The sequence below is a fragment of the Diabrotica undecimpunctata genome, chromosome 5 (assembly GCF_040954645.1).
Source record: "Diabrotica undecimpunctata isolate CICGRU chromosome 5, icDiaUnde3, whole genome shotgun sequence".
NCBI lineage: Eukaryota > Metazoa > Arthropoda > Insecta > Coleoptera > Chrysomelidae > Diabrotica > Diabrotica undecimpunctata.
Window position 1 is genome coordinate 95,161,654 of NC_092807.1, and position 26,865 is coordinate 95,188,518.

The following is a 26,865-nucleotide window of genomic DNA, read 5'->3' on the forward strand; positions in this document are numbered from 1 at the left end:
GCCCACCACGCCATACCATCAATCTGGAGGAATACAGAGAGTTTTTTGAACAACTTGGACTCACATTTCCTAGTGGCAGGGGACTGGAATGCAAAACATACAACCTGGGGAGCAAGACTGATATCTCCAAAAGGCAGAAATCTATTAAAGATCATACAAGATAATAACCTGAAATACCTAACAACTGGTACCCCCACATACTGGCCCACTGATAACAAAATTCCTGATCTGCTAGACTTTGCTATAACTAAGGGAATACCTGAAATACACAGCGACATTACCCCCAGTTTTGATCTACATTCAGACCACAGTCCCATCTTGATTACTTTAAGTACCAATATAATTTGGAAAACTCTTGCACCAAGGCTATGTTCCAGTAACACGAATTGGGTTCAATTCAAAGAAGAAATCAATGAAAAAATATCTCTCGACATTCGACTCAAACACAAAAACGATATTAAAGAAGCTGTAAAATATCTAACGGAACAAATACAACAAGCCGCTTGGAAAGCTACTCCTGAAAAGGAAAAAACCATTGATGAAAGGTATAGTATACCCCTCCACACTAGAACACTAGTAGAAGAAAGAAGAAGAGCCCGTCGCAAATGGCAAAGAACAAGAAACGCGATAGATAAAACAAATCTAAACAGGCTCACACACAGACTTCATTCCGCTATCCAAACAGCCAAAAACGAATCTTTTGAAAGATATGTCACAAACCTTTCTCTTGACGACAACTCTCTTTGGAAAGCCACAAAGAAATTCAAAAGGCCGGTAGTAATGAAATCACCAATTCGGAAAAATGACGGAACCTGGGCTCGTTCAGATATAGAAAAATCCAACAGATTTGCAGAAAATCTATCAACCGTCTTCTCCACCCCACAGGCCAACGATATTAACGACGGGAAAATTAGAGACTTCCTTAATGCACCCTGTCAGCTATCATTACCACTAAAATACTTCTCACCAAACGAAGTCCGTAACGAAATCAACCTGCTTAACCCTCATAAAGCTCCAGGATTTGACCTTATAACTGGCGAAATCTTAAAAAAACTCCCAAGAAAAGGTGTCGTCTTAATAACCATTATTTTTAATAGCCTCCTGAGACTATGCTATTTTCCAGTGCAATGGAAGTATGCACAAATTATAATGATACCTAAACCTGGTAAACATCTAACTGAAGCCAGTTCGTACATACCAATAAGTCTCCTTCCGACTTTATCAAAAGTCTTCGAAAGGTTAATCCTTAACAGAATAGAAACAATAATACCTATAGAAAACCTTATCCCAGATCATCAGTTTGGTTTTCGGTCAAATCACTCAACCATACAACAGTGCCATAGATTAGTCAACAAAATAAAAGAGAGCCTAGAAGGGAAACAAATCTGTCTATCAGTATTCCTTGATATACAGCAAGCATTTGATAGAGTGTGGCACGAGGGTCTTCTCTTTAAAATAAAAGCTCAGCTAACTGACCAAATCTACGTCCTCCTTAAATCATACTTGTCCGACAGATACTTCCAAGTTAAATTCGAAGGTGCTCTATCCAACTACCACCAAATAAAATCCGGAGTACCTCAAGGCAGTGTACTTGGCCCATTCCTTTATCAAATCTTCACTGCTGATATTCCTATTAGCGAAAATACACTAATGGCAACATTTGCGGATGACACTGGTATACTAGCATCAGACATCAACGAAATATTAGCATTTAACAAATTGCAAAATCATCCCAATGAACTAGAAGACTGGCTTAAATGCTGGAAAATAAACGTCAACATAAACAAGTCTTGTCAAGTAAATTTCACAAATCGAAGAATTACATGTCCACAACTACACCTAAATAATTCACCTATACCTATAAAAACAGAAGTAAAGTACCTGGGCCTTCATCTAGACGAAAAACTTACTTGGAAATCACATATTGCAATCAAACGACGACACCTCGACCTAAAAGTTAAAAATATGAGCTGGCTAATCAACAGAAGATCGCAACTTTCATTAGAAAACAAACTGACCATCTATAAAACAATACTCAAACCAGTGTGGACATACGGAATTGAGCTGTGGGGCTGTAGCAAACCATCCAACACCAAAATACTACAGACATTCCAGTCAAAAACTATTCGTATGTTAGCTAAAGCCCCATGGTATATGTCAAACCAAACCCTTCATGCAGACCTCAACATCCCCTTCATCAATGATGTGATTGCCGACCACTCCAGAAGATACATGAATCGCAGCGCAGACCATCCAAACCATCTCATAGACGAATTATTCAACCCCCCACTGGTTGACAGACGTCTAAAAAGACTTTGGCCAGAAGATCTAGCTGCTAGGTAAATTCCAGAGAGTCGTCAATGGACGACACCTGCCACAAGCCAAGAACATACATCATATTTACTTATTACTGTATTGAAGTAGATTGTAAATTAGCAATAAATAAATAAATAAAAAAAATTATAAAATATCAAATTCTGACTTGAATAGAATAACACATTGCATATGAATAAACAAATTAAACAATCTTTAACAAAAATTAGTAAAGAGGAACTCAAATCTATCAAAGCTCTAAATGAAGATGTATGATGAATAATATTACCAGCTCACAAGGTCAAAGCAATTGTAATTATGGACAAAAGTCAATACGAGTATGAAATCTAAAAATTGGTCACAAATAAACTATACACAAAACTAAAAATGGATTCAACTAAATCACTGGAAAACAGAATATATAAAAAACTACACAAATTTAAGGAATAATGACAGACTACCAAAAAATAGCAACAGAAAACTGTTCCTCCTAGACATAATACAGCCCAGCCCTTAACACACAATACAACATTTATAAAAAACTCACAACATTTCGACCAAAAACTAGGAGAACTACATTATAATTCTAACAACATGCTAGCCAGTTCTGACATCACCAGCTTTTTCACCTGTGCTCATTCTTATTTCCATTCATCATCATCATTGAACTTCAGCAGCTTGGATAGTCTGATCAATGATATTTCTCCATTGGTAGCGGTCATCTGTTACATGTACTGCCTTAGTGTACTGCTTGTTAAGAAGCTTTTTCGTGCCCATCCTTGTGGAGATCTGCCCCGTTGGAATTGACTCTGAGGCCGATATGTCTTTGAGCGTCAACCCGTATATTATTATTGCTGACTTCTTCTTTCGGTATTGGTAACCAGTGCCTGCTGCATTCTATTGATGTTTTGGTTAAACATTGTTCTTCATTTAGTAAAGGCAGACTTCCACTACTCGTGTATTTGGCAAATATTTATCACTTGTTTATATTTGGCATGTATTGGGAAGGTATTTTGGTCAACGGAAATAGCATTAATAATATTAGATATGCGGACGATACAGTCATATTTGCAAGTGACATGGAAGATCTACAGTACATAATACAACATGTATACAATGCGTGTGAAAGGTACGTACTGCAAATGAATCTCAAGAAAACGAAATCATTGATATTTTTAAAAAAACCAGAAAATGTAGATAACCTGATCATCAATAATACAAAGATCGAAAGAGTAACAACATATAAATATTTAGGAACGTGGCTAACCGGAGATGGAGATCAAACAAAAGAAATCAGATCTAGAATAGAAATGGCAAGAAACGCGTTCATAAGATTGAAGAACTTCCCGTTCCATATAGGTTGTGGAAGTCCCTCATCGCTCTTAGGAACCTACTGGCCATAATTTTGGGTCCATTGCTCTACTGAATTTTTTTCAAAAATTTATATTTTAAAGTAGCTTGTGAGCGAGTGCGTTGTCTTATCGAATAAAACGTTTTGAGAGACAAATTAGTCTTTTTTTTTTTCTTTAAATCGATGTCTAAACGGTCCAATATCGCTCGTGACTAGGAGTTATTGCTGTACCGTTTTTTAAGTAATCAATAGAAATAGTACCATTTGCATTACAAAAAGTTGCCATCATCCTTCCGCTTACTTCTTCTTACTGTAATTGTATACCAGGGAAAACTATTATCCTTAATAAAGCACGAGCAAAAAGAATTTCCCCTTGACGAATGCCAGTGAAATTATATTTTTGTATGTGCCAACAAAAACTTATTGCTGAAAAACTTACTTAGCGAAAAAAATACTTTTCGATGAGTAATAGCGAAAACTGTAATTCCTAATTATGCGCACGGCGAAATATTTCTATATAGTATTTATGTAGCCACGACTATGTACTATAACTTTTCATAGTGTAAAGGGAAAAGAATAACAATGCATGAGAGCGAAGATAGTTTATTTTGTTTGAATATTCAAGTTTTTTAAGAGGAAACAAAAATTAGTATAAAGAACAATGTTACAATAATATAACATTAACTAGTATACTCGGTTCGCTATTGCCAGTCCGAACTGTCTAGTGAATTTAGTAATTATTTTTTTGCGAAGTTAGTTACTTTTTGACAGACTAATGCCCAGTTGCACCAACAGACTGTAAATCAACTGATTTGCTAACCGTCAATTCGACGATTTAAATCAACGATCAATGGTTATTTTTCAAACGAGTTGCACCATTCTAAAAAACTATTGGTTTACAAACCGACAATTTATACGTGGCAACATTGCATGAGTACAGATTATTTTGATTATTTCATTCGAATCGGAGTGTAATCTGTCAAAAAGATTGTCAACAAAGAAAGTTTTGTAGGGAACATTGAACCAAAGAATATAGACGTTTATCTATCATAATCTTATATTATATACATATCTTATATTTGGTAACATATGCATTATATCTTCCAAATCGTCAGAAGATGAACTCGACGACGACGATGATGATAAATCCATTTTTTTTTTTTAATTATAATCTATAATACTTTAAACAAAATCTTTGCTAAAAACACTTTAATAATATAAACAGTGTAAAAGTGAGGTTAAAAACAGTCGATTTTTTAAATAACCGTAGAAAATCGGTTGGTTACTTTTGACAGATCAAAAACAGTCGGTTCCAATCGAGTAATGGTTGGTGCAACATATTCTAAAATAAACGGGCAATCCAAATCAAAAAATCAATCGTTTATTTGTTGGTGCAACTGGACATAAAAGTGGTTGGAAATTACTATAAAACCAAGCACACGTACTCATAGCCAATGTTAATAGTAAGCAAACTAAATAGTAAATAAAATAGAACTTTGCAAATTACCGACAATCAATATTTATTTATCTGCACCATATAATAAATAGTTATGTTAAATTATAACAACTAAAATATATTTTTTAAATATGTACTACCCAAAATTTGATGGGTTTAGTATACACTTCCACTATTTAGAATAATTCTTCTTTTTTTAAAGGAAGAAGTCTGCAATAGTAGGATACTTGAGCTATTAATACTGAGAAGTAGGAATTGTTGTGTTGTAGGTTTCCGACAATGAATCTGTCAAAATATACCCGAGCTAAGCGAATGGAGTATATCTGTAATATAACGTAGGTGAAAATAATTGTTAATAATAAGCAGCACAAATGTTGCTTCTTTTCAAAGAATGTTAAAACACAAACAAATTGTTTTTGTTTAAAATTTTGACAGTGTCAAAATCGGGAGTAATCCATTATTGCGTATCGCCATCTATCAAAGGCTCGATTAATGTCAAATCCTCTTTATATTATATAAGTTATTTATATTCAAGTTCTCAGCTTAATATAAATCGCATTGTCTCACCAACTGATTTTTTTTTTCAGATGGCGAGCATGAGGATGAAAGTGTCTAGTACACCGACGACCGTCAACACGCTCGACCAATCGATGGAGGAGAACATATCCATAATCTGCGAAGGTGTCGGACTAGGCGCGAAGCGTAGGAGTGACTACTCTCCATCTAAGGATAATCTCTTGTTCGGAATAGGTAAGTCGATGGTCGTTGTTATAATTTACTTGATGTAAAAGGTGATAGTCGCTTGATATTTATTTGTTGGTGAATGCTTGAAGTGATATATACCTAGTGTAAATTGTCGGTGTGTGAAAATATACTTTTGAATTATTTTTGTGTTCATTTGAAATTTAAATTTTTACGAAACAGGAAATACTGAATGAAATTTTAGTACTTTCTCTCTATCTATTATTTAAGTAAATGTTATAACTCAGTAAGCAGGATATACTCGTATTCTACTTATTTATTTTATTTCGTTAAGTGTTGTTATTAGTACGAGTGTGTTGTGTGTGATAAAAGCTGGTCGATTTAGTACATTCTTTAGCTTAAGTATTATTTTTTGTAGTCCAGGTATTCAAGTTTTATTCAGGTCTGTATTTATCAATCACGCTCTTTTTTAATTCCACAAGGACACTAAATTCCTGTAGTTGGCCGTATACCAAGTACCACAGAAAGTTTATTTAAAAATTCCTTTATAAAAGGTGTAATAATAAAAACCCTATCGGGATATATCACAGAACGTTTTCGGAATAACTATTCCATCATCAGTGCTATCTGGATGTACATCTTACAAGCCACTAAATATATGGATACATACATACATATATATATATATATATATATATATATATATATATATATATATATATATATATATATATATATATATGTATATATATACAGGGTGTTTCAAAAAAAGGTAACCCCGTCTCTAGGGTAGGTAAAAAACATGAAAAATAATTGGGGTTTGCTTAGTAAAAAATTTTTGTAACGCCATCCGTTTTCAAGATACAGGGCGTCGAAGAAAAAAAATTTACGCATTTTTTACGATTTTGCCGAAACTACTGGCAACATTGTAATGAAATTGTATACGCATATGTTTTGGAAGCTGATACATCCCATGAATTTGTTTTTTGAATGAATTAGACGGATCGTACTAAGTATTGGTCAATATAACTTTTTTAAGAGTATAAATTATTAATCAAAATTTCAAGTAAACTTAAACATCATTCAATTTTACACGAAAAAGGTACTCTTGGTAAAACTCGATACTGTGTACCGTTTTCGGAATATTTTGATTTGAAAATTATGAAGTAATAATTGATGCTGATATAAAATAGTTAGTAATTAAACAAAACTCACAAGAAGAAAATTAAATTAATGACTAAGAACATAAAATAAAATTCAATTACAGTAAGTGTTCAAAATGCCCTCCGTTTTCGCGAATACACAAGTCTATTCTTTTTTCTAAAGATTCCATTAACCTTCTAAACGGTAGGGGATCAGCTATGATGTCATTAAATTGACCTTGATTTCTTTCTTCCAATTCTTGGCGTAAATTTACCTCTGTAGCATATACTTTTTCCTTAATATACGACCAAACTGCGTAGTCCAAAGGGTTAAAATAGCATGACCGAGGAGGCCAATGAATCGGAGTTTCTGCACCTCTACCAATCCATCGATTCGGAAAATGATTATTCAACCAATTACGACACCTTCTATCAAAGTGTGGTGGAGCTCCATCGTGCATAAAAAATAAAGATCTTCGCTCGTTTAGCGTTAAATCTTCTGATATTTCGAATAAGGAATTGTTTAAAAAATCAAGATACATATCACCATTTAAATTTCCAGGTAGAATATGATAACCTATTAATTTGTTACCTAAAGTTGCTGCCCAAACAATAACTTTAAATGAGTGTTGGTAATGTAATACCCTTTTGACTCGTGGATTCTCATCACATCAGTAGTGTGCATTATGGGAGTTAAACATACCTTGTCGCGTAAAGGTAGCCTCGTCCGTAAAAAGAATGCATTTTAAAAAATTTGGATTGTGGGCTGTCCTTTGTTGCAATGTTTCACAAAAATCCACTCTAACCGGTAAATCATCTGGCAAGAGCTCTTGGACTTGTCTGTTATGATAAGGATGTAATTGCTGTTCTTTCAGTATCCGCCAAGTACTTGAAGAAGTATTTGTTTGTCTTGCTATATTCCATACGCTAACTGTTGGATCTTGATCAAGTAAATTTAAAATATTATTTTCTTTATTAATTGTTCTTGTTGTTCTTGGTCTACCAGAATTTATTTTATTTGGTCTCACATTCCCGGTTTCTCGACAACGTCGTTCAACGGCTCTAAATTTTTTTTTACTTGGTAAGTTTCTTCTAGGAAACTTTTCTGCATAACGTGTCACAGCTGCACTAGAACATCCTAAACATTCGCCTAAGGTTAATAACATGTCAGTGTATTCAACATTTGAGTACATTTTGATTTTATTTTACAAATAACAAGGTTTCAAAACTCTAATTATTGTTGATTTATCGTCATAACAATCAATAAATGTCAGATTGAATGATTAAGTTTACTTGAAATTTTGATTAATAATTATACTCTTAAAAAAGTTATATTGACTAATACTTGATACGATCCGTGTAACTAGCGCCCTCTATGAGAATCAGATATAAAAACAAATTCATGGGATGTATCAGCTTCCAAAACATATTCGTATAAAATTTCATTACAATGTTGCCAGTTTCGGCAAAATCGTAAAAAATGCGTAAATTTTTTTTTTCTTCAACGCCCTGTATCTTGAAAACGGATGGCGTTACAAACATTTTTTACTAAGCAAACCCCAATTATTTTTCAGATTTTTACCTACCCTAGAGACGGGGTTACCTTTTTTTGAAACACCCTGTATATATATATATATATATATATATATATATATATATATATATATATATATTTATATATATATATATATATATATATATATTTATATATATATATATATATATATATATATATATATATATATATACATATATTACACTTATATTATACATAGTTCTACTATAATTCTCAATATGTTGTCTGATTTTGTTCTTTCTTATTGTCTCCGTTTAGGTTTTCCTCCAAGTTTTCCCCCCTTTTTCCTCTACTGCTGTTCTACATTCATCGTCATACCATTCCGCATTTCTTTCTCTCTTTGCTTTTACGACAGTTTTCTCTACAGATTCCGTTATTATTGTTTTTAATTGTCTCCATTTTTCCTCTGCAGTATCTTCTTCTCTGGCTCCAGTAAGTTTTATTTGGAGAACATTTTGGTATTCTTTTTTCTTTGTTGGGTTTTTGAATCCTTCAACATTCCATTTTTTAGTTCGACTACTTGTCCCTTTTGTTACTGTCGCGATTTTCTGCCGCAGTTTTGCCCCTACAAAATAGTGATCTGGGTTAGAATTCGCAGCGCGATACGGTCTGTGGTCGAAATCTTTTTGAGATTAGGACGTGGTCAATTGGATTTGCTATCACTACATCTAAATCTTCCGTATTCTAAGTCGCTCTTACTAATTGTTGAACATTCTAGCCGATCCAGGTCTGATGTTGCGATGCTATGACATACTTGTCATTTCTTATTTTGTGGTTTAGGTACGAGATCTTTCTTTTCTTAATCCTTGACATTAATGCTAGCTCTCTATTTATGATGTTTAATCCTGCTTGTGAAGGACATACCACACCTATCATTTAATAACTCTAATTCGGACGTCTAAGTATAGTTTTCAGTTGCAGATAATTTGCGTCCATTTGGTGTACGTGTTTCTGACTTGCTCAATTCATGTTTTTATTTCTTTGTGGTATGGTGCTACTCCTAATTATATAAACTTGTTGACTTGTTCTAGTTCGATGCTATTTAGGATAATTCTCATCGCTCTTTCCAATGACGACTGTCAACATTCTTCTCTTAGTAGTTCTACAAGTTTTTGATGTTGAACTCTATCGAATACCTTCTGAAAATCAAATATATATATATATATATATATATATATATATATATATATATATATATATATATATATATATATATATATATATATATATATAATAACGGATTTATTACGGCTTTCGCCGCTTCTCCGCCCCCAATTTCCATCTTTTTCTGTCATATGCAGTTGCCTCTTCTAAGTCTCTTGCCGCCATTGCTTCATCAATATCGTTGCGCCAACTTCTCCGTGGTCGTCCTCTCATTTTTCTTTCAGGAGGGATCCATTCCAGTACTCTTCTAGGCCATCTGTACTCTGGCATTCTTTTAACATGTCCGAACCAGATTAATTGTTTTCTTTCTATGTCATCATTGATATTTCGCTCCATTTTCATTTTCATCGTTTCTTATTTGCTCGTTTCTAACTCTCTTCGGTTTCGATATACCGCAGCTTCGTCTCAGATAATCCATTTTTGTCGTCATAAGTTTGTTTCTATTAGCTTTGGTGACATCCCATACTTCCGAGCCGTAAAGTGTAATACTTTGGACTATACTACCGTAAATGTGTTTTTTGGTTTCTCGTCGAATTGTTTTTTGTCAGAGAAGAGAGTTTAAGGCACGGGTCGCTGCTCTGCCCTTGTTTATTCTTTCCCTGATTCCATCTGCGCTATTTCCCTTCTTGTTGAAAATGACCCCCAAATATTTGCAGGATTGCACGCCTTTGATTTCGTCGTCTTCCAAGACTAGGTCACATATTTCCTTTTTTTCCGACTGAGAGATATTCACATTTTGTCAAATTCATGTTTAGACCTGCCACCTCATATTCTTCTTGCAGTTTTCTTACCATATAGCTAAGATCGTAGATGTCTTCAGCAATTACTACTTGGTCATCCGCAAAGAAAAGTGTATATAGCTTGTTTTCTTCCACCGTTATTCCCATGTTTCTACATTTTTTTACCCATTTCACTAAGGATCTGTCTAAATAGATTTTAAATAAGGTGGGTGACAGACAGCAGCATTGTCTTAGTCCCTTTGTTGTTTGAAAAGGAGAGGTGATTTCTTGTCCCATTTTAATTCTTGCAAAGTTTTGTTCGTAATATTTTTGAGTCGCGTTAATAAGAATTGGGTTTATTTTCAAGTTACCCATTCCTATCCATAGTTGGGAGATCGGTACACTGCCATATGCTTTTTCCAAATCTATTAAAGCTATATGAGTTTCTCTATTTCTCTGCACTCGTTTTTCCATTGAAATTTTTAATGTGAAAATATTATCCATAGTGGAGCGTCCGGTCCTAAATCCCGCTTGTTCTTCGGGTTGTTTGTCTTCGATCCTCCAAGGATGGGGGTTAAGTCGTAAGGCCAGCGACATTACACTTGTGAAAATTTTACAGTGCTAAAATACCCAATAAGCCTCGGTTACCGAAAATCAAAGATCAGTAGCATTAATAAAGGCTGGTCCCATTTCCATCTTAACCATTTGTTAGAATAAATTTAAACACTTGTATTGTTTCTTTTTAATTATTTTTTAATGGTAGTGTAGGAATCTGTAACTGATTTACCATTAGAATTAAAATACCCGTGTTACATTGAGTGAAATATAAATGATGACCAACTCACGAAGAATTCTTGGTTGTGTTAGTTCGTTTCCCATGTTCAGAAAAAGACGGCGGTATAGACTATTGGAATGCGGTAGTTTTAGAAAAGCCTCAAGTGTTAAAGAAGTGTGTGGTAAGTAGCAGATCTTTTGAAGTATCTAATGCAAATAATATGGTAAATACCGTTGCTCAATACATAAAAAACCGAATGTTCGAAGTATTTCACAGTGTTCATTACTTATTCGTTGCATTCGACAAGTCCTCGTTAAATAAAGTTGAATATTAATAGTGGTGAAGTGCAATTGACCTTAAACAAATTAGCGCGACATTGAAAGTACTATAAATCTAACAAAAATTTTAGGGCAATATCGTTATACCACACTTACATATTCTACTTTACTTATCCAATCTAAAGGTATAAATGTCACCGATTGATAGAGATGGAAATAACTATTTTTTGTTTAGCAGTAACAAAATAACGATTGTTTCGTAGGTTTAACTATGAATAGTGATTTTCGAAGCAGTTAATTCATCGTTTAAGTTCTCCTTTTTTTGGATTCAATGCAGGGTAGTTGTTCAAAGGATGTTTTGAGATTACAATCATATTTGAATCCTCAGTGATTATTTGTAATTTGATTTATTTAAGCATAAAAAAGAATTATTTACCTTAAAATATTTCTATATTATTGTTGAGAAAAGAAAGAAAGCTACAGTATCTCGGACATGTGATGCGGGGCGAGAAGTATGGCATTCTGCGACTCATAATGCAAGGAAAGATAGATGGCAGAAGAAGCATCGGAAGAAGACGAATGTCATGGCTCAAGAACCTGAGAGAATGGTTTGGATGCAGCTCAAAACAACTTTTTAGAGCTACTGCCTCAAAAATTAAAATAGCTATGATGGTTGCTAACCTCCGTAGCGGAGATGGTACCTGAAGAAGAAGAAGAAGTTGACAAAATAAAGTGACATAGAAAATATCGTGATTTTTTTCTGTGTCTGTCTTTCTGTGTCAAGATCTTGGTATAAGCCTTCTTTCGGTTGGAAAATTAGTCAGTGTTACACAAAAATTCAAAACAATTACAACATAACCTAACTCTTGAATATTACTTTTTGCTTTAGCCCTACATTTCTTATTAGCAATCAATAATATTATAGAAGGAATAGAGATACCATTAAAAGCAAATTTATATGCTGACGATCTAATAGTTTACACTAGAAGTTATAATATCGCTTTTGCTTTAAAAATCCTGCAGTCAATTCTTTACAAATTGTAAATATGGTCCCAAAAAAGTGGTTTTGCTTTTCCAGTAAAAAGTAACAGCAAACCTACCTTAATTCTAAATAGTATATATACAAAACAAGTAAATTCAACAGACTTTCTAGGATTGATGTGCTACAGTCACTTGAAATGTACAGATGCTATTAAAAAAATGGCCTTATGAAGTCCGCCAAAAAGAAGGCGCTTTAAAATACTTTCTTGCGGAAATTAGGGAGCTGATAAAACTACTATGTTATAATTATATCAATCACTTCAACTGCTAGTAAAAAAGTGCTTAAGGTATTAGACGCTATCCAAAGCACATCTTTGAGACTTTTGCTGGGTGCCTTTTACATTAGTCCACCTTTATTTATAAGAAGACAACAAATCACACTAAGATATGCTGCCTTTATAACAATATTAAGAATCCTAACTGCCTGCTACGTACAAATAACACTGTACACAAAAGCTGCCCACAAAAGTAACAGACAATCAAGATCATCATCATCATCAGTAGCTCGACAACCCTTTCTGGGTCCTGGCTTGTTCTAGGATTTTCCGCCATTCTGTTCTGTTCCTTGCTTTGTTTTTTCAGTTGGTAATCTTAAGTGTTTTCAGATCTTGTTCCACTTGTTCCATGTATCTAAGTTTGGGTCTTCCCTTTGACCTTCTTCCTACTGGTGTTTGCCTCATAATATGTTTTGGTGTTTCAGTCTCCAACATTCGTTCAACTCAGATCAATTCAGACAATCAAGATATTTAACCTTTAAAAAACTTAGAACCATAATGGATAGATCTAGATGGATGGAAGTTGAGTCTGAAGCATCTTACACATTCTTTGATGGTCTTATTCAAAAACACCCAGCTCACAATTTTTTCTATTCTGTGTACTGGAAACACAACCTCTCACAACCCCTAACAAGCCTACTCCGTAGGCCCAAATGGCCCTGAAATGGGTAGCTTTCGAAAGCCAGGAGGGCAGAGGGTGCTAAGAATCTGCAGAGTCTAAACCGCTACCCAAATAAAACAACAACGATTTATATAGCGACATATAACTGCCGCTCGCTATCAAATCAATCCAGACTTGTAAAACTGGAAAAATAGACAGAAAATATAAAATAGGACGTCATAAGAATCAGCGAAGTAAGAGGGAAAGCTATTGGAATTAGCGTCAGAAACACACATTCTACTACCGAGGCACATCAACGGGCAGAACAGGCGGTATTGGATTGCTAATAAACAAGAAATGGAAACGAAGAGTAGTAAAAATAACTGTTATCTCGGATAAAGTCGTTAGATTAACCTTACAACTATCAACGAGATACAATATACAAATATACGCCCCAACGATTACTCACACTGACGAAGAAATAGATCATCTCTACAGTAACATAAATGAAGCAATAGAAGTCACTTCAAGCATTTAATATTAATATATATTATATATAATATATATATATATATATATATATATATATATATATATATATATACATATATATATATATATATATATATATATATACATATATATATATATATATATATATATATATATATATATATATATATATACTGATATACAGTAGACTCCCCCTATAACGAGAACTGAAATGGCAGACTAATTACCTCGTTATAAGCGGATCTCGTTATATCCAACAATAATAATATTGTGCATACATATGAATATGTAGTTTTCTAAAACATTAACTTTTTATAGTGAAGCCATTCGGAGCAACATAAGATGCTAATAAATATTGTTTGAATGGCGTTTTTAAAACAAAGTTGTTTACTTTTATTGTCAATGATATACGTTAAAACAAAAAATCTGTATTCTGTAAATATGTAAAAAGCGTATAAAGCTATTTTGTCATTTTTGACTGCTTTAAATTGTCCAGTATTCTATCTATCATATTTTCTAAAGATGTGAAACAGTTTTATGCTTCTTCATTTGCGTTTTGTCTTGGATAAAGTTTCTGACAACCTTTAAAACACTTTCCACATCTTGTCTATTAGGACCCATATTATTAGGTGTGAATGGTCAACCCAATACAATAACACTTGTGAATCATAAATTTTACATTTCCGACTAAGAATCATAAATTGTAAGAAGTTTATTGCGGGCGGCCCGCAGTTAAAAAGGGTATTTATTTATAGCTACGGCCGGGCCAAAACGTAAAAAACACGTTTTTCAATCTTATTTTCTCTCGTTATAAGCAAATTTACCTCGCTATAAAGGGTTATAGTTCAATAGAAATTTCACGGGACATCTAATGTACCTCGTTGTAAGCGAAACCTCGTAATAACCGTGTTCGTTATAAAGGGAGTATACTGTGTATATATATATATATATATATATATATATATATATATATATATATATATATATATATATATATATATATATATATATATATATATATTCGACCAAATTTTGCAATATGATTTGAAATTTGATGTTTATAATGTTGCCAGATTTAACATTTTTTCTGATATCATTAGTCAGCCTCAGTTTTTTACATCACTCTGTATACTGTACGTTTATTGAAATCTCCACTTCAATATCAGTTCAAAACAAATACCTAGAAATGGCTAGTCGTCTCAATTATTTTTTTTTGATTCAACTGTGTACAACTAAATTTGAACAAAATAGTTAAAAGTTTATTGCATTACTAAATGAATGTCTACCTAATGTTCAAAAATATCCTCCTTTGGTAATTTGACAGTACCCTAAAAGATGGTAGAATGCGTCTATTACAGTTCTTCATGTTTCTCTAGAAATTAATATGAATTCATCGATAATTCTTTGCCTTTTAGCTCTGCAACACTTGCCGATTTTTAGTTTTATAAATTCTTCTTTTCCAGTATTCTTCTTACTCTTCTTGTGCTCCACTCGATTATTGTGAGGTGGTTATCAAATTGGCTACACTAATTTTGATGATGGTAGCTCGGAATAGGTATGCAGAGGATCTGTTAAACCGTTCCTCAGGTTTCTAAACCATGACGCTCGTCTTCGATCTGACCCTCTTCTTTCATCTATCTTGTCTTGTATTATAACATGAAGTATATTATATCTCTCTGGGTGACGCATAACTTGGTCAAAATAGTCCAGTTTGCGGTTTGACTGTTCTGACCACTTCCGTAACTTTTAATAAAAATAATCTTTATAATTTAAGTCGGGTGAACGAGGAGGCCATTCAATACTACCTAATCTACCAATCCATCGTCCTTGAAATGTGTGATCTAAATAATGCCGAACATTTACACGAAAATTAGCTGGAGCTCCGCCTTGTTGAAATCATATCTCGTTAAAATTGGCTTGTTTTTCAGGGCAGCTACAGTTTCATTTCTAAGTAGCATTTGTTAAATTTTCTTCTATAAAAAACGACCCAATTAACAAGTACCCGCTATACCCGATCATACATTTAGTTTTTGTAGTCTATGAGTATGGTTTTCTCGTATTCAGTGTGGATTGACCTCACTTCAATACATTAAATTTGAACGATTTAGATTCCCACACAGTGTAAATATTTCTTCAATTTTATTCATAATTATCCCAATAAAAAGGAAAGAATTTGGTTTCGAAAATTAGTTTACGGATTTTATCTCAATAAACTGTAATCTACGGCCGTAGTCATCTTCATTTAATTCTTACAACTGGATTTTGTACGGTTTAAATGAATTCTTAAGTAATACAAGCAAGACTGAAGAATAACTTACATAATGTATTTGTGCAGCTCAACAAAACACTGCTTTAAATCGTAAAGTTTATCGTTTCAAGATCTTTTTCTATCGCCGTAGCCCCTCATCTTAAAACAGTAATTCGCTCTTTTTCATTAAAAACAATCTATTGTAGAGCTTTTACAAACATATAAAACAACTGCTAATGATGTTCCTCCTGAAATAGTCCTCATCCGGAAATCCGAACGGAGGCTGCGTTTGCTTCCGGAACAATGGCATTACACTGAAAAACTACCAATAAATAAATAAAGCTAACTAACAGTGACTAAGTAACAATTTGCAAAACCATAGCGCACCTCTACTAGTTGATCCTTATTCTTCATTAACATACCGGTCGGCAATGGCAAAGAAAATAAAAAGAGAAAACAGAACCAAGGGCAAACATTGAGAGGACTATGCGTTATGTGCAAGAGATAATGTTTAACCTATTGTTTGATCTGGTGTGTTGTGTGTGTGGATGAAAACGTGCTTGTCCGGTAATGAGACAATCAATCTGTGACGGAAAAGTACTTCAAAATGATGGTGGTGGTTTAGAGGTTTTGTCGAAAGAGTGACGTAAAGTGAATGGGTGTTAATCAAAGTTGTGGTGTACTTGGTTCTATGGATATAATAGTATTCCAAAGTACGTATTTTCCTCTGTATATTTGTTTTTTGTGGTCCCCAATATTAAATTTATAAAACACAATTTTTTCATAATATGAACTGACACATACCATATATAAATGTTGTTTTGAAAACTAATTTAGTTGCAGTTTGATAAGTTGGGAAATATCTATATATGTATAGTAAATACAGTAAATTTACACAATATAAATTTATTTGATCAGTTGATATATGCTAGTTATTGTGTCAATTTGGGATTTTTTAATTTTTTTTTTGTTTTTCGAATGGTATTAAAAATATAATCAATTTCTGACATTATTAATTTTATTTCATTGTAGTATTCAAAGTAAAAAAACTGCTTAGAACCGTTCTCCATCTTGTAATTACTGATTTAGGTGGCAAATGAACACCTGGAATTCCTTCTTTATACAGTGTGTCCGTAAAGTATGGAATAAATTCGATATTTCCTAAATGAAAAGCCTTTTTAAAAAAATCTAAAACACGTCGATTTTTAAATTTAATGTTCTACATTTTACAATAAAATTTCATTATACAAGGTGATACACATTACAGTGATGACGTCATCGACTCTTTTTTTAAATTTAACACCCTGTATTTTAGGACATTTTTAGATCGATAAACTGTAATTATTTTTTAGTAAAGTTCAATAACAATTAAGTAGTACAATAATTGTATTAATTCGTGAATGTTCTGTATTATTGCTTAGAATTAATTTTAAGTAGAAATGAATTTGAGTGTAAAGCAAAAAATTGAAATACTCATGATGATTGGGTATGGAGACAAACCGCGAACTCAGATGGAAGTTTGTAATTTGTGTATTGATAAATATCCAGAAATACCCATCACGCAGTCAACAGTAAGTAAGATTGAAAAGAAATTTCAAGAAACTGGTACGGTTGAAAATGCACGCAAATCAGGTCGTCTCTCTGTAAATTATGTTACAACATTAGATGTTCTACTTGCTTTTGAAGAAGATGCGCATACTTGTTCGTAAGGTTAGTAGTGATCTCGATGTTTGCAAAACAACGGTACACAAAGTACATAAAAGTAAGTAAAGTAAGTAAAATTCACAGTTGTACAGGAATTAAACGAAGATGACCCAGATAAAAGAATACAATTTTGCGAAATAATGATGGATATCAGCCACCGAAACCCTTTCTTGGTTCAAAATCTTAATGAGGCTACATTCAAATTAAATGGCGAGGTCAACGGTCAGAATTGTAGATACTGAGCAACAGAAAACTCCAACTGGATGCGGGGACATCATACACAATACCCGCAAAAGGTAAACGTATGGGTTGGCATTGTAAGAAATAAAATTATTGGATCCTACTATTTTGAAGGTAATTTAAACGGGCCAGCATACCTTCAGTTTTTAAGTGGATATCTCGTACCTACCTTATTTAATTTATTCCCCAGTACAATTAATCTTGGAGGTTTTGATAAAAGTTTATGGTTTCAACAGGATGGTGCGCCTCAGCATTATGCTTTAGATGTTCGAAGGTACCTAAACGAAATTTTTCCGAACAGGTGGATTGGAAGACGTGGACATATTGAATGGCCAGCGAGGTCGCCAGACCTCAATCCTTTGGATTATTTTATGTGGGGTCATTTAAAGAATGTTTTTATAAAACGAAATCTGCAAATATTGGAGACTTAAAAACACGAATTCGTAAAGAAATGAACAATATTTCTCAAGAAAGCATAATCAAGGTTCTACAAGAATTTGTACAACGTTTGGGTTACTGTCAAATACAACAAGGGCTACAATTCGATCATTTAAGATTAAATCATGTTTTTATTACTGTATTACTTTCAACTTATTATAATTTATTTATAATTTATTAATATTATAAATCAATAAAAAATAATTTTCTAAAAGCATATCCTTCAAATTGTATTCGTTGGACCCTCAGTATTATACTTTTTTGGAATCAGCTCATTTTTATCGATCTAAAAATGTCCTAAAATACAGGATGTTACATTTAAAAAATGAGCCGATGACGTCATTACTGTAATGTGTATCACCTTTTATAATGAAATTTTATTGTAAAATGTAGAACATTAAATTTAAAAATCGACGTTTTTTAGATTTTTTTAAAAGGCTTTTCTGCACCCTCAATGAAAATCTTTATTAATACAATTTATAAAATCATTCACCAACGGAGACGGATTTCTTATTTCTTCTGCAATTCTATTTGCCCCGTGGGCTACACAAGTGCAATGAATTAAATTAGGATAAAAAATCTTTAAATTAACAGCAGCTTTTAACATATATGCCGCAGCATCTGAAAGCATTAAAACTATTTTATTCACTGGTATAGGGTTGGGTAAAAAGAGGTTTGTTACACATTAACAATATGAATGAATACACAAGAAATTGCCCTTTAATACTTGCTTCATTTTTGAAATACCTACTTTCCACATGGCATTTGTCGATAGTTTGTTTTCTTAATATTGTCAGTGTTATCTTAATGTTGTTTACTCTACTCCGGTGAAAGAGGTATGTTGGATGCATTCATCTGGCATGACTCTGTCTGTTTTTTAATGTGCCTTCCTATTGAGGAACCGTCTCTTGCCGTCTTTACTACTCTATTTGTTATCATTGGGCTTATATGATCGTTCCATTCTTCTCTTCTATTTCTTACATAGTTCTTGATATTCTCCACCTTGCATCTAGCTCTGTCCCATAGTGTCTTACCATCGAATGATTTTTCTAAGTGTTTTCATCTCTGCTGCTTCTAACATCCTTTTTGTCCTCTTTGTGTCAGGTCTTGCTTCTGCCGCGTATGTCATTATTGGTCTGGTGACTGCTTTGTAAATTCGGTCTTTCGTTTCTTTCCCGATCTTTTTATTTCTCCATATTGTTTCATTTCTCTGTTTGCTTTATTCACTTGATCTTCCACTTCAGTATCGAGCTTTCCGTAGCTAGATAATGTGATGCCTATATATTTAAACTCCATCACTTGTTCTATTATCTGACCTTCCAGTTCCAATTTACATCTTAGTAAATTTGCTGTTGTAACCACGCATTTTGTCTTTTTTTGGGAAATTAACATGTTAAATTTTCTGCGGTTATATTAAATTGGTGCAACAAATTTAAATGTGTCTCCCTTTTTTTTAAACTGCTTTAACTATCCCAGAGATATTTGGACTAACTTAGAGGAATTTCATTTTTTCAAATTACGTTTATAAAGTGGGGTTCCACAATAACTGGTCAATAAAGACTTTTTACTAATTGAAATCTGAGAATTTGAAAAAAAAAACTACAATAATTAGAATTTTAATAACACTTTGGAATTAAATTCTGGGATGAGGAAGAGAGAGAAAATAAAACTTATGATTTGTCGCATGGTTTACAAAATGATTCATCTCCGTCTAGAGAAAGTTCCGAATATGGTCCAATTTATGAACTTAACTTAGAAGTTATCTTTCTAAATATACGTCTGAAACTTTTTAAAATGTATGTTTTTGCTTTTCGGCATACGCAACAAAACTAAACTCTGATACAGTAAGCGACGGTACAACTGACAATTGTTTATTAAACAAAGGAAAAACAATATTTAAGCCACAAGTCTCGATCAGATACATTTTCCTAGAAAGCTGTGATAAACAAATCATTGACATTTTATTGTTGACCCAAAACGTTATAGAGAGGTTTAGTAGTAGTATACCAATATATAACCCCTTTTGGATGTTGCTGGAAAGATCACCACTGGATACACTGCGAACAGTAGCTAGATGGTTGATGGAAAGCAAGTCGTGGGTTCGAAACTAGCTTTTGAAATTGGTACTTGGTTCAACAGAACAAATTACCAGAGATAAAATAAGATAGATAGATAGATCGATAGTAAAATAAATAGGTATGATAAAATTACCATAGATAAGTAGAAAAATATAGAAAAAGCGGCATTTAACTTTTTGTAAATAAAAGGAGAAAGTTAAGAAACCTTGGATCTAGAAGAAAAATAAGAAACAAAAAATGTAAAGGATATGGAAGTAACTGTTAATGATTTCACACAAAAACAATAAACGATTACCTTCAACCAATGATTGAATATATAAAAATAAACAGTAGGCGGATAAATAATCCTCCAACATACATTTGCAAAATGGGTAATCAGTAAAGAGCGATATCCTGTTACTTAAAAATTCAATGAAAAATAAAAAACTCCAATCTTTACTAGATCGCGACTTAACTTGAATTAAGGGAATCTAAAAACCTAATAATTTAATTTAACTCTAACCATTTGGTAATTTATAAAACCCTGACAAACTCTACAATAACAAGAGTAAAAAAAACTCTGTAGCAAAAAGAGAAAACAACGTTTTGTTACAGTTTTTAATAAAGCCAGTGTTACAGTCCGCCTAGTGTTTTCATTTTGCCTATAATATAAAACGACAATAGACTAAACTAAACATCTAGTTTTCTTTACATATAAAGCTAGTGTTGATTTTTTAACTTTATGCTGTTAAGCGGTTTTTCTGATAGAAAACTTTGCAGATAAAACATCAGCTGTTGCACTTCGCATGGCTTCTTCGAGAAATGGTCCTTCAGTTAGTCGCTTATATTTATACGACATGTTTTCTAATAGTAATACTCAATCAGTATCCCAAAACAAACAAAACCAGCTAATTAAAAACTAAAAATACAATTTCAAATTGCTAAATATTAGAACAACAGCATGGAAAATTTCGAAAATGGCCGAGCATCAAAATAAAGTAAACTGCCGGCTTGGCATCTAGACAAATACTAAGAATACAGAAATACCATAGAAATACTAAGTTATATTTGCGGGCGCGCTTGTTCTCTAGTGGAAGAGAAAACAAACCGCACTGTAGTTTATTTATCGAATAAACTTGGCATTGTGTTTATTAAAATAAATTCTGGCACTATGGTTATCAAATTACAATCACTCTAATATAATCATGATAGAGTGAAATACAGTCCGCGTAATATTCTTTGTTTACTCTGGTATTTAACAAGCGGACAAAGATTTGTAAAATATTGCAGCATATTTATACGTCCATGAGCAACTCTCAAAGTTTTTTCAGATAACATACATGTGTCTTCTCTTCTTCCTATGCCGTCCCCATTAACGGAGGTTGGCGACCACATTTCTAAAAGTTTTTCTGTCTTTTGCAACGTGGAATAATTCGTCTACAGTCATATTTGTCCAGTCTCAAATATTTCGCAGCCATGACTTCCTCTTTCTACCTATTCCTACCTATACAGGTGTAAAATTAGATAACTTACAGTTGGTGGTAATTTGTCGTATGTCTGCTCGTTGAAAAACTGACTCTAGTAAAATTTTAACTAATTACTAAGACGAAATAGATTTAGATAGATAGATTTTAAATAAAAAAACTATATATTCCTCTAGTGATATTACTGCACTTAACAAAATCGAACAAAAATCGCGAGAGGAGGTAGCTCTTCACTCCTGAAGCACCACACCCTAAGTGACTGTCTTTCTTTCTGGAGATTCACAGCTACCCTCTGAAATACAAACATGTATGCCCAAATTTCTCTAATTCTTAAAATTAGTAGATTGTATGACTTGACAACTTTCTCCTCATTTAGATTTGTTATTTAGCAAAAGGGTTTTTGAAACGAAAATAGTGTGACCAATTTAGGGTCAGCAGAAAGTTTAGTGTGTTTAAGGGTTGCAGGTTTCAATAGATCTTACTCTGAATAGAAATATGTTGTTTTGTTTGCCGAAAAGCCGCAAAGTTATTTCAAAGTGCCATTCTTTCTCGAATTAGTTTAAACATTGAAAATGCATGGACTCAGTAGCAAATAATAAAAAGAAATGTTAAAATAGTACAGAAAAGATTTAGAATTAGTAGTATGAATAATAAAAAAGGCAAAATGTGGAAAAACATCTTTCTTCTTCTTCTTCTTAGCCTTCTGTCGTCCATGTTTGGACATAGACCTCTCCCAACTCCGTCCATCGGTCCCTATCCTGAGCAACATATTTCCAATTTCTTCCGGCTATTCTTTTAATATCATCAACCCATCTCATCTGTGGTCTTCCTCTTGGTCGTTTACTTTCGTAAGGTCTCCAATGTTGTATTGTAGTATTCCAACGTTGGTCTTTTTGTCTAGCAGTGTGGCCCGCGAAGCTCCATTTAATTTTGGCAATTTTTGTTGCTATGTCCTCGACTTTTGTTTTGGATCGTACCCAGTCGTTCCTCTTTTTATCTGACAATCGTATACCTAAAATTGCTCTTTCCATTGTTCTTTCTGTTGTGGCTAGTTTATTCATATTTGCCTTGGTTAGGGTCCAGGTTTGACATCCATATGTCATGATAGGAAGGATGCATTGGTTGAACACTTTGCTCCTCAAGTATTGGGTTATTTTGCGGTTCTTAAGTATCCAACTAAGTTTTCCAAATCCTGCCCATGCTAGTCTTGCTCTTCTAGTAATTTCCGCACTTTGGTTCTCTTTGTCAAGTCTCAGGATTTGGCCTAGGTAGATATATTCCTGGATTTGTTCTATCTCACTGCCATTTATAGTTATACGTCTAGGGTCATCTGTGTTTGTCATTATTTTTGTTTTTTTCATATTCATTTTTAGGCCGACGTATTGGGAGCTGGCTGCTAGTTCCCCCATCATAATTTGCAGTTCCTCGAATGTGCTCGCTATAATCACTATATCGTCAGCGAATCTGAGGTTGTTTAACTTGTTGCCATTAACGTTAATACCATAGGTTGACCAATTTGTAGTTTTGAAGACGTCTTCTAGGGCTAGGTTGAAAAGATTTGGCAATATTACGTCTCCTTGTCTCGCTCCTCTCTTAATGGGGTTGGGATTTGTATTTTCGTCTTGTTGTACTATCATAGTTGCATTTTCATATATATTATGTATTAGTTGCCTATATCTCGAATCTATTCTACAATTATTAATAGCTTGTTCTATGGCCCACATCTCAATACTATCAAACGCCTTTTCATAGTCGACGAAGGCAAGAAATACGGGTAGTTGGTATTCATTTGCCTTCTCTATCAATGTTCTCATTATCAGCAGATGGTCTGATGCACTATATCCTTGGCGGAAGCCAGCCTGTTCAACCGGTTGGTAATTTTCCATTTTGTAGGTTAACCGGTTGTTAATAATTCTCATAAATAGTTTGTATACTTGACTGAGCAACGATATAGGTCTATAATTCTGTAGATCACATTTGTCCCCTTTTTTGTGTAAGAGCATTACTAGACTCTCGTTTCAGTCTTTAGGGATCTTGCTATTATGTAGAAATCTATTAAATAGCTCTGTTAGTACAGAGATTGTTAATGTCTTGCTTGTTTTCAAGAGCTCGGCAATTATACCGTCGTGTCCTGGAGCTTTATTATTTTTTAGCTCTTTTAAAGCTCTTTCTATTTCGAATCCCTTTATATTTTATATTTTTCTTTTTGACGTTCTCCTTTGTTGTTTCATTAGGCTGGCCTTGTGAGCTGTACAAGGACGTGTAGAAGTCTTCGACAATATTTGTTATTTTATATTTGTCCTTCTCTTCCTTATTGTTGGCGACTTTAATTTTGATAATTTTTTGAACTCTCAGTGCGGGTCTTAGACGTTTTAAGCCTCTGTTGTTTTCAATGGCTCGCTCTATTAAGTTCTCGTTCCATTTTTGTATGTCGCGTTTTAGTTCTTTTCTAATTGTTTTATTAAGTAAACAGTTCTAGGAAAAACACCTAAAACAGTCAACATAGATCAAAGGAAAATTAGTCAAATTAATAGGAAATTCGTCGTTTTAAGATTTTTTCTATATTTTGTACTTTTTGAAAAAAAATTATTTGTACGTGGATATACTTTGGAATTTTGATTGGAACAAATACTTTTGACATCTTTTTTCTCAATTATAATACCCAATATTTGATTTACTTTTTAGTGTTAATAATATCTACGTTATTTACATTTGAGTATCTTCCCAAATATACTCAAAATAAAACGGATTGACTGTAAAGAATATCTTCACGTATACAAAGGCCATTAGAGGTCAAGTACAAGAACAAGATTTTCAAAGAAAATAAATACTGTTGTCATCCATAGACTTGTTCGGTCCATATATAGCGCCTTCGGGATTATAATTTTATCAGAATGTGCATTCTTATACCGCCAGAGTCGATTTGAAAATCAGACACTGAAAATGTTTACAATGGCTTTTTCAACTAAAAGAAATCTTTCTTTTTTTAATTTATATTGATGAAAAGTGAAAGGAGTACTATATATATTATTTACTATATATATAGTAAAAAGTAATGGCATGTCTCGCAAAACAGAAAACCAAAAATGGTTTATCGATGAAAGGCAACCGTATATACGTATTTCTGACTATTGGTCGTCTTCAGTACGGTGCAGCCAAGTTAGAAAAGGAGCATATTAACTTGGGAAAGGATCACTACAGGAGCAATGCAACCAATTTGTGGCATTAGAATTAGAAGACCCTGATGGTTTCCAGGGCAACAACTAACACCAACCAGGAGGAACCTACAGCTACCTGGGGAAAGGAATGCCAAACGTTGAAACGTTTTAAAACAAATGGAAAAGGATAATGCGAGTGAATAATAAAAGTAAAAAGTAATGGCATGTTTCGCCATCAGCAATCAACTTTAGAGGTTTAGAATCCTTTTATTATTTATTAATGGAAGAATGGAAAAGCCGCAGTAATCTACCTAATTTGCAATCAATAGAAATGTTACACATACTTTTGAACTAGATATGGACTGACGAAGAAATACCAAAAGGAGTGGAAAGAGAGGAAACCTGAGTCGATGCGATAATTGGCTTGCAATAACACTATTAAGCGTCGCATGCAAAGTGTTGACCAAAATCATATTGGAAAGATTGAAGCCGGAACTAGATATAAAACTGAGAAGTAACTAAGCAGACTTTCGTGCTAAATACTCCACCATTGACGACATTTGCACCCTTAGAATTATCTTGGAACAAACAAATGAATGGAATAAAAATATTGATGTGAGTTTTATCTACTTTGAAAAGGCCTTTGACCATGTAAATAGGGTACTGATGTGGAAAATCCTAAGATACCACTGAAAATCTTTTCTACGAAATATTAAACTTTTCTACGAAGGATACAAAGCCAAACCCAGGTAAAGTAACAAAAGAGATAGCCATAGAAAGTGGAGTCAAACAGGGTTATGTACTATCCCCTACTTTATTCATCATGATAGATTCGGTAATAAGAAAAGTAACTGACGATCGAACATAACCTATTCAAACAGTTAGAAGATCTCGAATTTGCGAATAACATCTGAATTAACGAAAGGAAACCAACTTTTGACAAGTTGAACCAAAAAAAAGAATTTTTTTGTCACAAAATTTAAGCTGAATGGAATCAAAAGTTGTTTCATAATCAATGCATATAAGAATCAGTAGTTGAATGATGTTTTCCTATTAAATTGTCTCTCCGATTTATGTTAAATTCAAATGACTTCAAACCTTGTTGTAGACATTTAACAACGCTTTGTTTTTGTTACAGCCGATAGCAGTCCGAGATTGGGAAAAATCAGAAAATTCCATACCAAAAATCAGGAAAACTTCGAAGTACCTTTCACCTCAAGCGAAAGTGGCTTCGACACGGAAGTTGACTGTCCAGATTCACCCCTATGTGACGAATCATCCAGTGAAAACGAAGAAATCACTAGACTTCAATCAAAAGTGGCCTTTCTGGAGCAGATCCTTAAACAGAATGGTATTCCCGTGCCCAACATTGGCCGTGAGGTTAGTAGTGACGAAATATGAGAATTGTTGTAGGTTAAAATATGCATGTGCAATAGATTTGTATTTTGGAGTGACAGACAGTTTGAAATTTGTGTAATATGTTTGCTATTTATTAAGTAAAAATATCTTCAATCTATCTAGGACGTTATTCAAACAGATCTTATAAATTTTAAATTCTTGTTAATTTATCTGTTTTTTTTTATTCAATTCTTTTCTTATTTTCCGTGTTTTTTTTGTTGACTTGGATTTT

At 33.3% G+C, this 26,865-nt stretch overlaps 1 protein-coding gene across 1 annotated transcript in view; it reads left to right on the forward strand.

The window, feature by feature from the left end:
- Nin (blastoderm-specific gene 25D) overlaps positions 1–26,865 on the forward strand; it is a 74,190-nt gene that overhangs the window by 22,413 nt on the left and 24,912 nt on the right. The window contains exons 5-6 of the mRNA XM_072532255.1: positions 5,708–5,870; positions 26,374–26,615. Of these exons, the coding sequence (XP_072388356.1) occupies positions 5,708–5,870; positions 26,374–26,615 (405 nt within the window). The remainder of the gene's footprint in view (positions 1–5,707; positions 5,871–26,373; positions 26,616–26,865) is intronic.